Source organism: Barbus barbus (genome assembly GCF_936440315.1).
Source record: "Barbus barbus genome assembly, chromosome: 25".
Classification (NCBI taxonomy): domain Eukaryota; kingdom Metazoa; phylum Chordata; class Actinopteri; order Cypriniformes; family Cyprinidae; genus Barbus; species Barbus barbus.
Window position 1 is genome coordinate 852,635 of NC_136753.1, and position 13,974 is coordinate 866,608.

A 13,974-nucleotide genomic window follows, 5' to 3' on the forward strand; every position below is an offset into this window, starting at 1 on the left:
GTGTCTTTTGTAACACAACAAGTAATAAACGGAGCAATTCCAAGAGGGTCCTCGCACCACCGGTGCTCGGGCCCTAATAATAGTACTTTTAAAACTATCTACTGAAAATGAGGTGATTAAGCAAGTGCAATTTCCACACTGAAACAGACTGTTGCGATCATTGTGGTTGCGTTGTTTCAAACATATACGGCTCTGTCACAGCGCTTGCCATCTCCAGTATCAAAACACAACATGCTGTGAAGGAGGGCGTGGCTACAGTGTGATGAAACCAGCCAATCACAGCAGTGGGCGTTTACTTCTGTTTCTGTAAGAGGAAATACACCTTTTCACATTAAGGTAAAAATGTTAAAATGATAAGTTTTACAAATATTGGATTGTTTTGGTGCAAATATAGTATAAACTAACCTCGAGAAACATAATATAAAATCTTAGACTGCATTTCATGACCCCTGTAAAGCTGTCAATTTCCTAGTTGCTGATGTGTGATGTTCTTTTGTTTAGTTGATGGATGTTGTTTTAGTTGTTAATTTGGATGCGTTTGACCCTCGGGTCGCTGTACCTGCCAGGATCTTCCAGCACTCGGACCACAGCACACAGTGTGTGTTTTCCCAGGCCTACACACACACACACACACACACACACGGCCTCAAACATATTCCTGCACACGTGTCTCTATTGAAAAGCGTTCTGTTTCCTGGGGAAGAAATACAGTGCTGTTAAACCTCTAGGTGCAGAAGGCTGTTAGCGGTTCCTGATGATAGTAGGCAAACATTAACATAATAATTAGTGTCTTGTAATTGTTTCATTAAAACCAGTTGTTCCATTTCTCCTCCTGTTTTCCCAGAAGACGAGCGGAATTTGGACGGCAGCCAGAGGGAGGGCGGCCATGTTGTCACCAGAGCGCCGGAGACGTTTCATCCACGACACACTTCTGCTCTCACTGCTTTATTCTCTCGCTCTTTCTGGAAGAGCTTTGACATGAAGCTGGTAAGAAATTGAGAGCAGAGAAAGAGACAATGGTGACCCCACTCCCTTTTCTTTAAAAAGCACATTTTCTGTGTCCTTACAGTCGTATGAAACTGAATATCAGTTCAAATCAATTCTGATCTGGGGTAAAATATAACATTTCCTTCTATTTCTATAACAAAATCAACATGAAGACACACACTAAAGATGTGAATAATTCTGCTCTGATGTAAATGAACACACACACGGTTCATTTTCCATCAGGACTATCAGCATGTGGTCAGCTGCCTAATTTGGCCAAGACCCGCCCACTTACACAGGAAGAGACCATCTGATTGACATGTCAAGCAACCAACCAGTTTTAGAGGTTTCTGAAATAGTTGATATCACAATAATTAATCTGTGTGTAAAAACAGATGCAAATATGCTTTGTCAGCATTTGAAGGAAACTCACTGTTTGTGAAGTGTTCGTGTTTTTGTGCTGCACAAGTTTGTCTCTGGTTGTATACACAGACATAAGTGTGATATTGCGGATCAAATGTGTGTCTGCATGCAGTGAATCTACTGTACTCCTTCTGAAGGAATACTGTTCATGAAATTTTAGCTGCAAGCAATTACTGTGACACACACACACACACACACACACACATTTAAACGACATGGGCGGCGGAGTGTCGCATTTCCTTTTTCCCCCCTTTTCCCTTCATCTGTTCTTCCCCTGTTTTCTGAAGTTCAGACACTGGCGGTTTCCACTGATTTTAATCACAGCGAATCAAATGAAGACGAATCTTAAACACATCACAGATGATTTACGCACAGTGCGCGTCGCGTGTGAACTCTCTCCAACTCCTAAAGATTGATTCCCATCCAGCAGAAACAAACATACGCAGTCATGTTGTCAATGTTTCATCGCGCTTATTGAATTCTGAAAGGAGGGCAATTTTAGCGACATTGTGCAGTCTCGAGGTTAGTAAACACAAATAAGCAAATGAATGTGTGAAATATGGATGCGTTTGTTTGTTTGTGTGTTTGTTGATGCAGATTTGCAGCCCCGTGTCCTAGAAACCTCCCAAAAGAGTGATTGAAACTTGTGCGCCGCAATTAACTCTCGGAGCCGCATCTATAAATCAACATCCTGGTATCTGCCGCGGTGCCGATCACGGTGTCGCTTCGATATTAGACACGTCCGCCATCTGTAAGATCCCATAACTGTCGGAGATTCTGCGCTTTCACCGCGGGGAGGGGAAGGAGACGGAGACGTCCTTTAGAAAATTATTTTTCATTCTTCATCTGCGACTCCGCTGACAAATAGACTCAATTTTCTCTTAATTGTGTCGGAGGAAAAAACGCAAACATTTGGAGAACAGACCGTTTGCTCTTACACTGTCACATCAATCCGGCGGTAAATCCAGATTATAATCTCAATCTGACGGGTTTCACAGATGCAAGTGCATGTGTCGGTGATGCGTGTGCATGTGCGAAGGCAACACAAGTGAAAAAAAAAAGCAATGCTCAACTGTTTTTAATAGTTGCCCCTCTGATAAGCGAGCTTGTAGAGCCGTTATTGTCTGCTGAAGAGGAGAGCTCCAAACATCTTCAAAAGAACTTGGCTGCTTTACATATTCATGCCGTTATCTGCATTTCTCTGAATATGCGAGTTAGTTCTCACACACGCCTGTGATAATACTAATCCTGTTTATGTTTGCTCTCCCTGTGTTATTGCACCTCGCAAAATAGCAGAACTTCAATCGAGCAGGGACTCGCCGACCCGCGGACTGAACCCGGACATGAGAGAGAATCGCACACTAAACGCTCTTTGAATATGTAAAGTGTTTCTGAGAGGAACATTCAAATGCGGCAGAACTATCAGGTCCGGTTTCCCTCTCGCCCCGGGTCACACGGCCGTCCGCGGGCGGCACTGGGGAACGGGATTATTTCACATATTCCATTCGTGGGGGGAGCTCAGATCTGACACCTATCACACACACACTGGGATCCGCGTGAATCCTGCTTGACTTTATGCAATGCGCGTGATTCATTTAGCCCTGGATCTTCAGTGTTTTCTAGCGTGAGGTCACTTTACAGCATTTGTGTGGTGGAAGGAAATTTGATCATTTAAAGCTTTACTGAGTAATTTCGAGCCAGAGATTGGCTAATCAAATGATGGCCACAAACAAACCTTGCACCTGCAGTTCCATTTGGTTTATCCAATGGTGCAGAAATCAACAAAGTTTGTTTATATGTCTACCAATTTTTCAAAACCTCTTAAAGTTGAGTGCATGTATAATTCCTGCACGGTTTGATCGATTCCTCAAATTGTCTGTTTTTGAGGAGTGTGTGCTGATACTTTACTAAATGATTAGGCGCAGCATTTACACCAACAGGATCATAAAACGTGAAAAAATCCCACAGATGCACACTGACCTGAGCCACATTACACTCTTAACCCGAATTAGTTGGCTTTACTAGAAAATTGCGTGGAAACCCGTTGCACTAAACCATTTTAGTTTTCTGTCTGTTCTAAGTATTTTCTGAATTATGGAGTGACAAAATGAGATACCCAAAGTTCCCTCTGTAAAAACCTTTGGCTCTAATATGTCAATAAAATTAAATAATTTTGAAACCAACTTCATCCAGTGTTTAGATTTGTGTTCTAGAAATGTATGCAAATTAGCGTATATTTCATTAAATTATGCCTCATTTGCATGTTTAAACCTAACATTTTAGAAAGCTTGTAATATAAAATATGTTTGCAATTATCAATGTAATCAATCAACTAGGTAAGTAAGGTGATAACTAGTTAATTTGTTTACCCTATTCACCTGCAGTGTCTCGCCTTAAGCAATTTGTTACAACTGCTGGAGTTGATTAAAGGAATAGTCCACCCAAAAATTTAAATTCACAATGATTATTTAAATTTTGGTAACATGGACTTTTGTTGAATGGAGGGACAGAAACCTATGATGTTCCATTAAAAATAGTTCACACAAAAATGTTAATCTGTTGTTAAAGGGGAAGTCATGGCCTAATGGTTAGAGAGTCGGACTTGTAATCCGAAGGTTGCGGGTTCGAGTCTCGGGCCGGCAGGGATTGTAGGTGGGGGGAGTGAATGTCCAGCGCTCTCTCCAGCCTCAATACCACGACTGAGGTGCCCTTGAGCAAGACACCGAACCCCCAACTGCTCCCCGGGCTGCCCACTGCTCCGGGTGTGTGTTCACGGTGTGTGTGTGTTCACTGCTGTGTGTGTGTGTGTATGTTCACGGTGTGTGTGTGCAGGTTGGATGGGTTAAATGCAGAGCACGAATTCCGAGTATGGGTCACCATACTTGGCAGTATGTCACTTCAATTAATTTACACACACTCAGGCCTTCCAAGGTGGAGCTGAGTTTTTCTTCAGTAGAATAATAGTAGAATAGCTCAATAGACTTTTAGCTTGGTAATTAATTTAATGCAAGTCAATGGCTACCATCACTTGGAGTCAATAAATAAATAAATAAATAAAAACGTGCACATTTTTTAACTATCAGAAATGCTTTACATCAATTACCAAGGACCACAGTTTCAGCTAAAAATCTTTAAAGTTAAAATATTACATTAAAATTTCATTTTTGGGTGAACTATCCTTAAAATTGTATTTGAAAAATTAATTCTAAAGGGTTTGTAACAACATGAGGGTGATCAAATGTTGGATGAACTAAACCTGTGATCACCCAAAGAGGTTAAAAGAGCTATTGTAATAAGTTAAAGGTTTAGGCTTTATTCTCACAGGTTTTATAAAACACATGAACTATCAATTAATGGTGAAATGGTTATGTTTATGTCCTTTTAGATATTCTGAGAGAAAACAGAGGTTACTTACAAAGCATACTCTGCAGGTTTGTTGCCAAGGACAAAAGGGATCCCTCTGAGCACCAGAGACCTAGTATCAGTTGGCTCTTTAGTCTGTTGGGGAGTAAAATTAATCAGAGATGAATAAAATTAAAGAAATTATCACAATAAAGCAGAACCAGTCGAGCACAATTTTGATTGTATTATACAAGCAATATTGTAAATTTTTTCAATACATTTTCATTACTTAAGCTGTGAAAAACAATACAATGCAAGTCTAAAATGGACTTGGACTAACCTTGATTTGTTGTGAAAGTTGTCAACAGCTGCGCAACATTCCCTCTTAAGACTGAAATATCTCATTTAGATGACGACTATGTCAGTCAATGTTTTCATGCCCACAATCCTGTAGAACTCCATAAACACATAAAACAGAGAAAAAAGTGTTAAATTTCAAGACTAACTGTAACTTTTAGCATAAATGTTTAGCATGCACAATACTTTAAGCTCAACAACTCAGTTGCAGCAATTATAAATACTAATAGTTACTTACGATTATATACAGAGCCCTCCATAAGTATTGGAACAGTAAAGACAAAATTGCTCTGTTGGCTGTGGAGTCAAGACATTTGCAAATATGATTAAAATATGAATATGAGACAAAACTACAGTACGAGATAAAATATATGAGATAAATATAAGATAAAACTTTTTACTAAATAAAAAGAGCAGCACTTTTAGAGTTCATCCCACTCATTGATGTGAGCATAAGTATTGGGACAGTTGAACATAAGGCAGATATAAAAGATGAAAAGCTATTATTTAGTTGCAGATCCCTTGCACACAATCACAGCAGTGAGTCTGTGACCCATAGACATCACCAGACTCTTGCTCTCATCCTTTGAAATACTTTTCCCAGCCTTTAATGCAGCCAATCCCAATTGTTGCTTGTTTTGGGGAGTTTCTGCCTTTACTCTCCTCTCCAGCTGCTGAAATTCATGTTCAATCAGATTTAAATCTGGAGATTGACTTGGGCAATATAACACTTTCCATTTCTTTGCTCTTATAAATTCCTTGACTGAACTGGCAGGGTGTTTTGGGTCATTTTCCTGATGCAATATGAAGCACTTCCCAATGAATCTGGTGGCATTTTCTTGAATATTGGTAGCAAGATGGTTTTGTACCCTTCCAAATTCATTCTGCTACTGTCATCATACATTAAGTCATCAGTAAAGTTGAGAGGGCCTGTTCCAGAGACAGCCATGCATGCCCATGCCATGACACCACCTCCACCATGCTTTACAGATGAGGCTGTATGCTTGGGATCATTGCAGTTCCCTTTTTTTCTCCACATTTTTGCTTTCCCATCACTTAGATAAAGGTTCATCTTTGTCTCATCGGTCCATAAACACAGTTCCAAAACTCTTCTGACTCACCTTTGTGCTTTTTTTGCAAACTCTAATCTTGTCTTTCTATGTTTGGTGCTGGTCAGAGGTCTGCATCTTGCTGTGTAGCATCTGTAATTCTGTGTCAAAGTCTCCTGAGGACAGTAGATTGTCAGAGCATCACCCCAGCTTTCTGGAAGTTGTTGCTGATTTTACAGACATGTCTTTTAGGGTTCATTTTCACAGCTTTTATGATTCGTCTGTGATTAACTACTGTTGTTTTCTCAGCCGATCAGGTCGTTGTTGGTTGCTGGTGGTTTCCAAACTCTTGATTTCTCCATGCCCTTTGTTTTTGCTAGAGCTCTAACTGACTTCCTCTTTTCTTTTAGCATCCAAATAGCTTGCTTTTCTCTCAAAGTCAGCTCCCTCGTCTTCATCCTGGTTTGTGTGTCATCATCGAATGCAAGATTCAGAATACAGAAGTAATGTATATAACTGATACGACACATTCCCTGCGTTTAATATCTGAAGAATTAATGCAACAGGACACAGCTGATCACTTAGAAAGACCTGTGAGGCAACTGATCCAATACTTATGCTCACATCAGATAGAGGGATGAAACACTAAAAGTGCTGAACTTCTTAGCTGCTAAAACATCTGTGTGTTGAATCACCCAATAATAAAATGGGACATTCTGTAGTTTTGTCTCATATTCATCTTTTAATCATATTTGTAAATGTCTTGACTCCACAGCCAATAGAGCAACATACAGAGTGAGGTTTTTTGGGGAAAGTAGAAATGCACAGTCTCCTGTGAGGGGTAAGTTTAGGTGTAGGGCAATAGCACATACAGTTTGTACAGTATAAAAACCATTACGCCTATGGAATGTCCCCACTTTTCACAAAAACAAACATGTGAGTGTATGTGTGTGTGTGTGTGCGTGTGTGTGTCTGTGATTTGAATGCTAGTCAGAGAAAAAGATCCCAACTGTCCAAATTTCTCACTTCACACCTTCTCTCGTTCTCTGAGTCTGTCTTGCCAATCTTATTTTCTGTGACGTCTTTCCATCCATTTCATTTGGGTTTTGAAAATCGCCACCATTAATTGCCATCCTTAAGAAGAGCACACTCACATTAGCCTTCCAAACACACACACACACACACACACACACACACACACACACTTAACATGTCCAAATAAATAATGTGAGTACATACATTTTTAGACATTTTAAATTGATGATGCTGAGAATGTGTGTGTGTGCTTGTGTGTGTGTGTGTGAGAGAGAGAGCTTCCTGCTCTCTAGGGATTATGGGCTGCCCCAGTTTTGCTGTGGTCCATCTGATGGGCTCGTGACCAGTGACACACATGTCTAAATTTGGCAGCGTGCTCTTGTGCCAGAGACACAGACTGGCCAACACACACAGGCCAATCAGCACTAACGAGGAAGGACATTTTAATTAGTCCCTGACTTATGTACAGGCTACACTCGGCCCTTCTGCTGATGCAGAGCTCATGTCCATCTAAGTTTATATGAACTGATTCCCACAGAGAGTCATTGTGGCTGTAAAAATGATATTCCAGCACTAATAGTGAAGAAGCTGCTTAATATCATCGTTAGAGCTTTAATTCAGACACTGATCATCTCTGTAATCACTGAATAATCTCATCGTAATCTCCCGCTGATGTCAGGCTGATCGCAGGTCGATTAGACCGAATGCATGCAGCTGTAATGCATCACTTGCAAACGTGCAGAGCAGAATGCGAGACATTTGCTGCTCTGCAGGACAGTAAACACCACTGTAAATCCCTGATATGTGTGACTAAAACTAACAAAACCATAGATGCACAAGAACTAAAATAGCCCCTCCAGATTGGGAGTTTTGTGTTTTATGAGCATCTGATTTCTACGAGATTGCATGGAAAAATACAGTATGATTGCATTTACAAGAACATCCAATAATACCGTGGAATTTCTTTGTTGCTTTTCCAAAAAAAAATGTTGTTACCGTGGTACTCTTCATCAGTGGGTCATTCTGATTTTGGGTACCTTTAACATGCATTGAAAATAATTACAATCTAAATAATATATACAGTTTAAATGTAACATAAGAAAGTTAAAACATTGTACTTATGTCCACAAACTTCTGTAAACTATGTTACCAATCAAACACCTCTTGAAAACCCATGTGACACCTCTCAAAACCATGTGACCAGCATCATGTGATCATGTGACATTTTGAATACATTATAGATTATTATTTGCCTGTCAACTATGTTGGGGACTTTGTTATACACTCAAAAAATTTATTTGTTGGACTTACATAAAAAAAGAGTGTCAAGTGGTTCCACGCAAGTGTGTTGAGTAGTTTCTACAAGTAATAATACAGTTGAATGAACTAAAGAAATTCAGGTAAAGTTGACACAATTTTCAGATGTGTCACTAATGCATTTTAGTTATGTTTATTTTATTTAGTAATATTATGTTAGAATTACGAACTTTCAATATGTAAGGTGAACACTTTATTTAGTTTTAAGTATTTGCTCTACAAGTGCAAAACTTAAATAATCAAACAAATTTTTAGAAACAAAATTAATTTATTTTCTTTGCAAGGTTTTGCAATATACAACTGCTAAAACCCATAAAACAATTTAAATTTCACAGGTCCTTTGAAACAAATACACTAAAACATCAATAATTTAACAGTAAACATTCTTTACAAGGTCTTTTAAAGTGCAACTGGCTTCAAGAATTTGTAATGATCTTACTTAGAAAAATTAAATACATAGAATGTCTGTTGAAATTAGGCAGCATGCCCTAAAATACTGCAAAATTCCATTTCTGATATTTTTGATCTTTAGAATCAACAGTAATAGTAACATTCAAACTGTCCTCTATTTTTGCAAACAACAACAAACAGCTTAAATAACAATTTGTTTCAGAAAACAAAAAAAAGGTAAAAACAACATTTTGGTCAATACTGAACATTCTTACAATGTGCAACTTCCTTCATATATTGCAATAAAAACATTTCTAAGAAATATAAAAATGATTTTTTTCAAGACAGGCAGCCTGTCAAAAAATGCTACAGTGCTAGATTTCTGATATTTCAAATATCCAATATTTAAGCCATTATTTAAAAAAAATTAAATTTAAACTGGCCTCTTTTAGAAAACAACCACAAATGGCTTGATAACAGTTTGTCTCAAAAAGACAGAAAAAAAAAAAAAAAAAAAGAATGTTTACTATTGACCAAAATGTTGTTCTTTTACTTTTTGCAACTGCCTTCAAATATTGTAATACATTTTACTTAGAAAAATAAAAGGAAAGTTTGTTCAAGACAGACAGCATGTCACCAAATGCTACAGTGCTCAATTTTTGATATCTGAAATCGTTTGTCATTGGTAATGATAAGATTGAAACTGACCTCTAATCTTTGTAAATAACTGCAAACAATTTTAACTTCAGTTAAAGCTGCAGAACTCCATTTCAAATTGTGGCGCCATCAACAAAGATAACATTAAAACTGGCACATAATTTTAAAACCAGAAACAATTTAAATGTCAAAAAAAAAAAAAAAAAACATCTTCACTTCTTTCATTTGTCCAGAATGATTTACTGGTTCAACCAACAAGTTTGTTCTTGAGAACCTGTATTTTCTGTGACAGTTTCTGTCCGTCAAGTCCCAGCAACACTTTTTGGAAAAACTCAAAAGTGTACTTCAGGTCTGAAGGATAACTGAGATTCAAGCTGTACGTATATGACTCCCAAAAGAAGAGCACAGGCCTTGGTGACGTCGCCAAGGTTCTGAAGCACTTTCACTCCCTCAACAATCAGTCCAACATCTGATGGTGGATCACAGGCTTCTGCATCTTCAAGTCTGATTATGTAGATTCCATTTACAGTATTGGCGATGTCTCTCTCTGAATTTTCAAAGTCTGTGTCCTACAAAACACAAAAACAGTAACACTGTTCAGTCAGTTTAATTGCATCAAAAATACAGGTTGTAAATTTAGAGAATTTAGAAAATGTTGTATCTACTATACATTCCTTAATGTTTCACATAACTTACAAAACTACTCTAAGGTGTTTGTTAGGGTTGTCAAAAGTACAGGCTTCTGGACTGAAATTAAAAAATGTGAAGAAACCAGCTTTTTTTCCCCAAAGGAAATCACTATGTGTCAGAGTTTTCATGTGCTCAACAGATGTGACTGTAATTGGCAACAGTGATAATTGCTTAATGTGGTTCCTTAATATATCTGCTTAGAAAAATCTGCTGAGAGACACGTCACTACCATGTGTGAACGTAATCTGTGTAAGAACTCGGTCAAGAGTGTGAAGCAATGATTGTAGCCAATCAGAGTCATCTGTCGAGCATGTGAACACTGGCCAATCAGCGCTGTTTGAGAATCTGCTCAACAGTGCTCAAAATTCCCACATCACAATTTTTTTTTTTTATTTCAGTACTGAATGGTACCGAAGTTGGCACTTTTGACAACCCGAGTTAAATATACTTTGCATATTTATATTTCATGACAATATTATATATATATATATATATATATATATATACACATACATACACTTTAAATATTCACTGCCTGAGAACACTTACTGCATACTCCTTCATGAGGTTTTCATAGTCTTCATTAAGATACACAGAAAGTGCTCTGAGAATACAGGCTCTCCGAGTTGAGATGGTATCATTCTGTAGAAGAGTAGAGACAAAGTATAGACAATGATAAATCACCATAATAAAGTGGAAATTATTTACAAACATCATTAATAAATAAACAAACCTCATCGATGGTAGCCATCAGTTTGCAAATTTTACGTCCTGCAACTCCTCCTCTTTTCCGGTAACGTAGATGCTGGCCAGCTTGCTTGTGTAACCATCCAATTTTGACATAAAAGTTGGATTTAGTGGGACGGTACTGATTCGACTGAACTCAGCAGCAATCTGCAGATTTAAGACAAGATTATAGTAAGGATAGTTTTCATGTTTAAAAATATATTCAGGGTCATTCATTGACATCTGAACACTTAGCATTTAGGCTAACTCTGCATGGACATGAATAAAGCACAATTAGATTGAATTCGATAAATTAATTACTATTTGTTTCACCACTTAAAACTATGAAAGAAAGAAATAGTTATTCCATCATATTTACCTCATGTTCACAAAACAGAGCTGGCCATCTGCTTTTGAAGTCAACAATTAAGATGGCTGTGTGAGTTAGCGCATTCCACGTTTTAAATCTACAGGGACACTCGGAGTAAGTGCACGGAAAACGATTACCGCGACCATAACGTCCATGCGCTAATCGATAGTGTTTCAACAACTGTGATCTGGTCGAGACTGTTATTTTGCAGTCCTTGCACTGCCACATGCTTGCTTTGAGGAACACGCCTAACTGGCTAAAAGACTCAAACGCTCCGAAATACACCGATAACTTAAATTAACATAACTATGTGAACACTCGCATCACTTTTTCCTGGCGATATTTAACAGGATGGTAAAGAATTATGAAATATTCATACCTGACAAAATCACCATCTTCTTGTACTTCGCGCGTTCGTCTGTCTTCCGTCCCGTTGCTCCGCCTCCAGGTGAGCAGCTACGGTATCCGCAAAGATCCAAATTCATGGGGTTTTGCGTTTTACTCTACAATGTTAAGTTGGCCAGTCAAACTCTTACTAAGTAAAGCCAACAGTACTAAATTTCTGTAGAAATAACATAGTTAACTTGTGTTAATTTAGTTACTTTTATGTTTTATGTACTTTGAACAAGGGTGGGTGTAGTAAAACTAACAATAGTGAAAGTTCATTTTTTTGAGTGTAGCTTGCGATATTTTTATGATTTTAAATGAAATAAAGTTGAGGTTAACCTGATCAGAAAATAACATTTACTTGGCTAGAAAAGGCCTGAAATTATGAGTCAAAATGAAGAAATTATCAACTGTTACCTGTTATGGTTTGTCCTTAACTGACAAACTCACCACTAGAGAAAATATACATATTTTTGCAATTTTAAAATGGTATTCAATGATTAAGCTTGGCAATCATTGTTTTATTGAGAAAGCATAATGTTTTTACCCATTTTTCCCCTTATGTGAATTGTACCCTAAATTATAGAATGACTCCAGCTGAAACTAAATCAACAAGCAGTAGTAAAGAAACTGATCCACATCAGTTTGATCACCTTCATCACACATAAAAGACACTGTGACTTTTCTTTCTGTTCTGCAAAAAATGCATTCAGATCTCTGAAACCTAAAAATACACAGAGCTAAAAAAAAGCCAATGGCTAGTTTACATAGCTCGTTAATATTGTTAAAGAAACATCAGAAAGAATCTGTATTTTGGAATACAAAAAGAATGGGTAATTGAGAATGCACATACCCAAGCGGCCAAATTATTTATGGCTAATGAAACGGGCTGCGCGTTCGTTGCACGCCGCAATTAAAAGCCTGTTTATTACCTGTCCCAGGATCTGTTTATCTGCTGTTAACGTGCAAGAACCCCAGAAAAACCAGTCCTAACAATCACACAGACAGGCCTTGGCTTTCCTTTATCAATATTAAAAAAAGCATAATATCTTGGGAAAACATGATCCTCGTAATTAAAGCGACTCGTGCTAACAAACCTCTGCTGCTTCACACAACAGAAACACCTCAGAGTCTGTTTTACACCTTTGACTTCCGATGTCAAGCAGCAACCAAAGTCTCGCTCAAATCATTTAGCGTACACAAGTAAAAATGCCCTTAAATTCAAGATGTACATGCATCTGTGATAATTTACTGCCCAAAATAATGTATTTAAAAGCATATTTACTCATCAGGTTTCTTTTACCTTTAGTTCTGATGGTGCCATGCAACTTGTCCATGTGTAGTTTGACTAGATTCTACCAAGTAATAGATGTATTTGTGCTGAAATACCACTGATGTTTGATGGACACGTCATGAACTAAAGGAATTGGAAGTGTCTTCTCATTATTTTTAAATGCTTATAAGTAGGGCTGGGCAATATGTCTATATATATATATATATATATATATATATACATAAATGAACAGTACTACATAAATTAAAACATGGATGAACAATATCTTGGTTGTATGATATTCCTTACAAAATAAATGCATAAATAAATCAGTTCTTTGAAAAGTATATAGTATATAATATTTTTGTACATATTTTTTTCTGTCAAAATAAAAGTCATATAAAATATATATTTCATTTACAAAATAATAAAATGTAAAATTCATTATATTTTATTATTTTGTAAATGAAATATATTATAGCACTTTTATTTTGACATGTTGTCATGAAGATTTTTGTGTTTCAGAGTGTAATGGGACCCAGTTCCACCAAGTAACAGATGAATTTGTGCTGAAATACCATATAGTTTGAAGGAGACATCATGACCTGGTGTTTTCTCTTTATTTTTAAATGTTTATGAATCTGCACCTATAATTTTATGGTTAGTTGCATATTGTTCTTTGCGTAAATTGCATTGTTGAGTCATTTCTGAGGACAGCAGCAGGCCGAACCCTGACTGACAGGAAGCACACGGTAATTGCGTAAATGATGCTGTTTGTACGATGTTTATCTCTCTTTGCGTCGGTCCTCCTGAGGCTAAAGCGAGAGGAAACTGGATCCGCCGGTGCGTCCGTATCGTATCTCAGGCCTGCGCTCGTTCATCACGCCGTGATTTAGGGCCGAGATTTGGCGTTGGTTTGACGAAGGAAAGAGATTACGGTCATTAGGAGCAGAATCTTTGTTTTGATGGGG

General features: G+C 37.6%; 1 protein-coding gene across 1 annotated transcript; it reads right to left on the bottom strand.

Annotated features, from left to right (window-relative positions):
* Positions 1–8,763: 8,763 nt before the first annotated feature.
* Positions 8,764–11,789, bottom strand: LOC306844730 (uncharacterized protein). Its single transcript, XM_079377087.1, has 4 exons — positions 11,723–11,789; positions 10,981–11,141; positions 10,797–10,889; positions 8,764–10,126 (listed from the first exon to the last, which is right to left on the bottom strand). Exons 2-4 carry the CDS (start codon positions 10,996–10,998, stop codon positions 9,890–9,892), a joined length of 348 nt encoding a protein of 115 aa, XP_079233213.1. The 5' UTR covers positions 10,999–11,141; positions 11,723–11,789; the 3' UTR covers positions 8,764–9,889.
* Between the last annotated feature and the right edge of the window lie 2,185 nt (positions 11,790–13,974).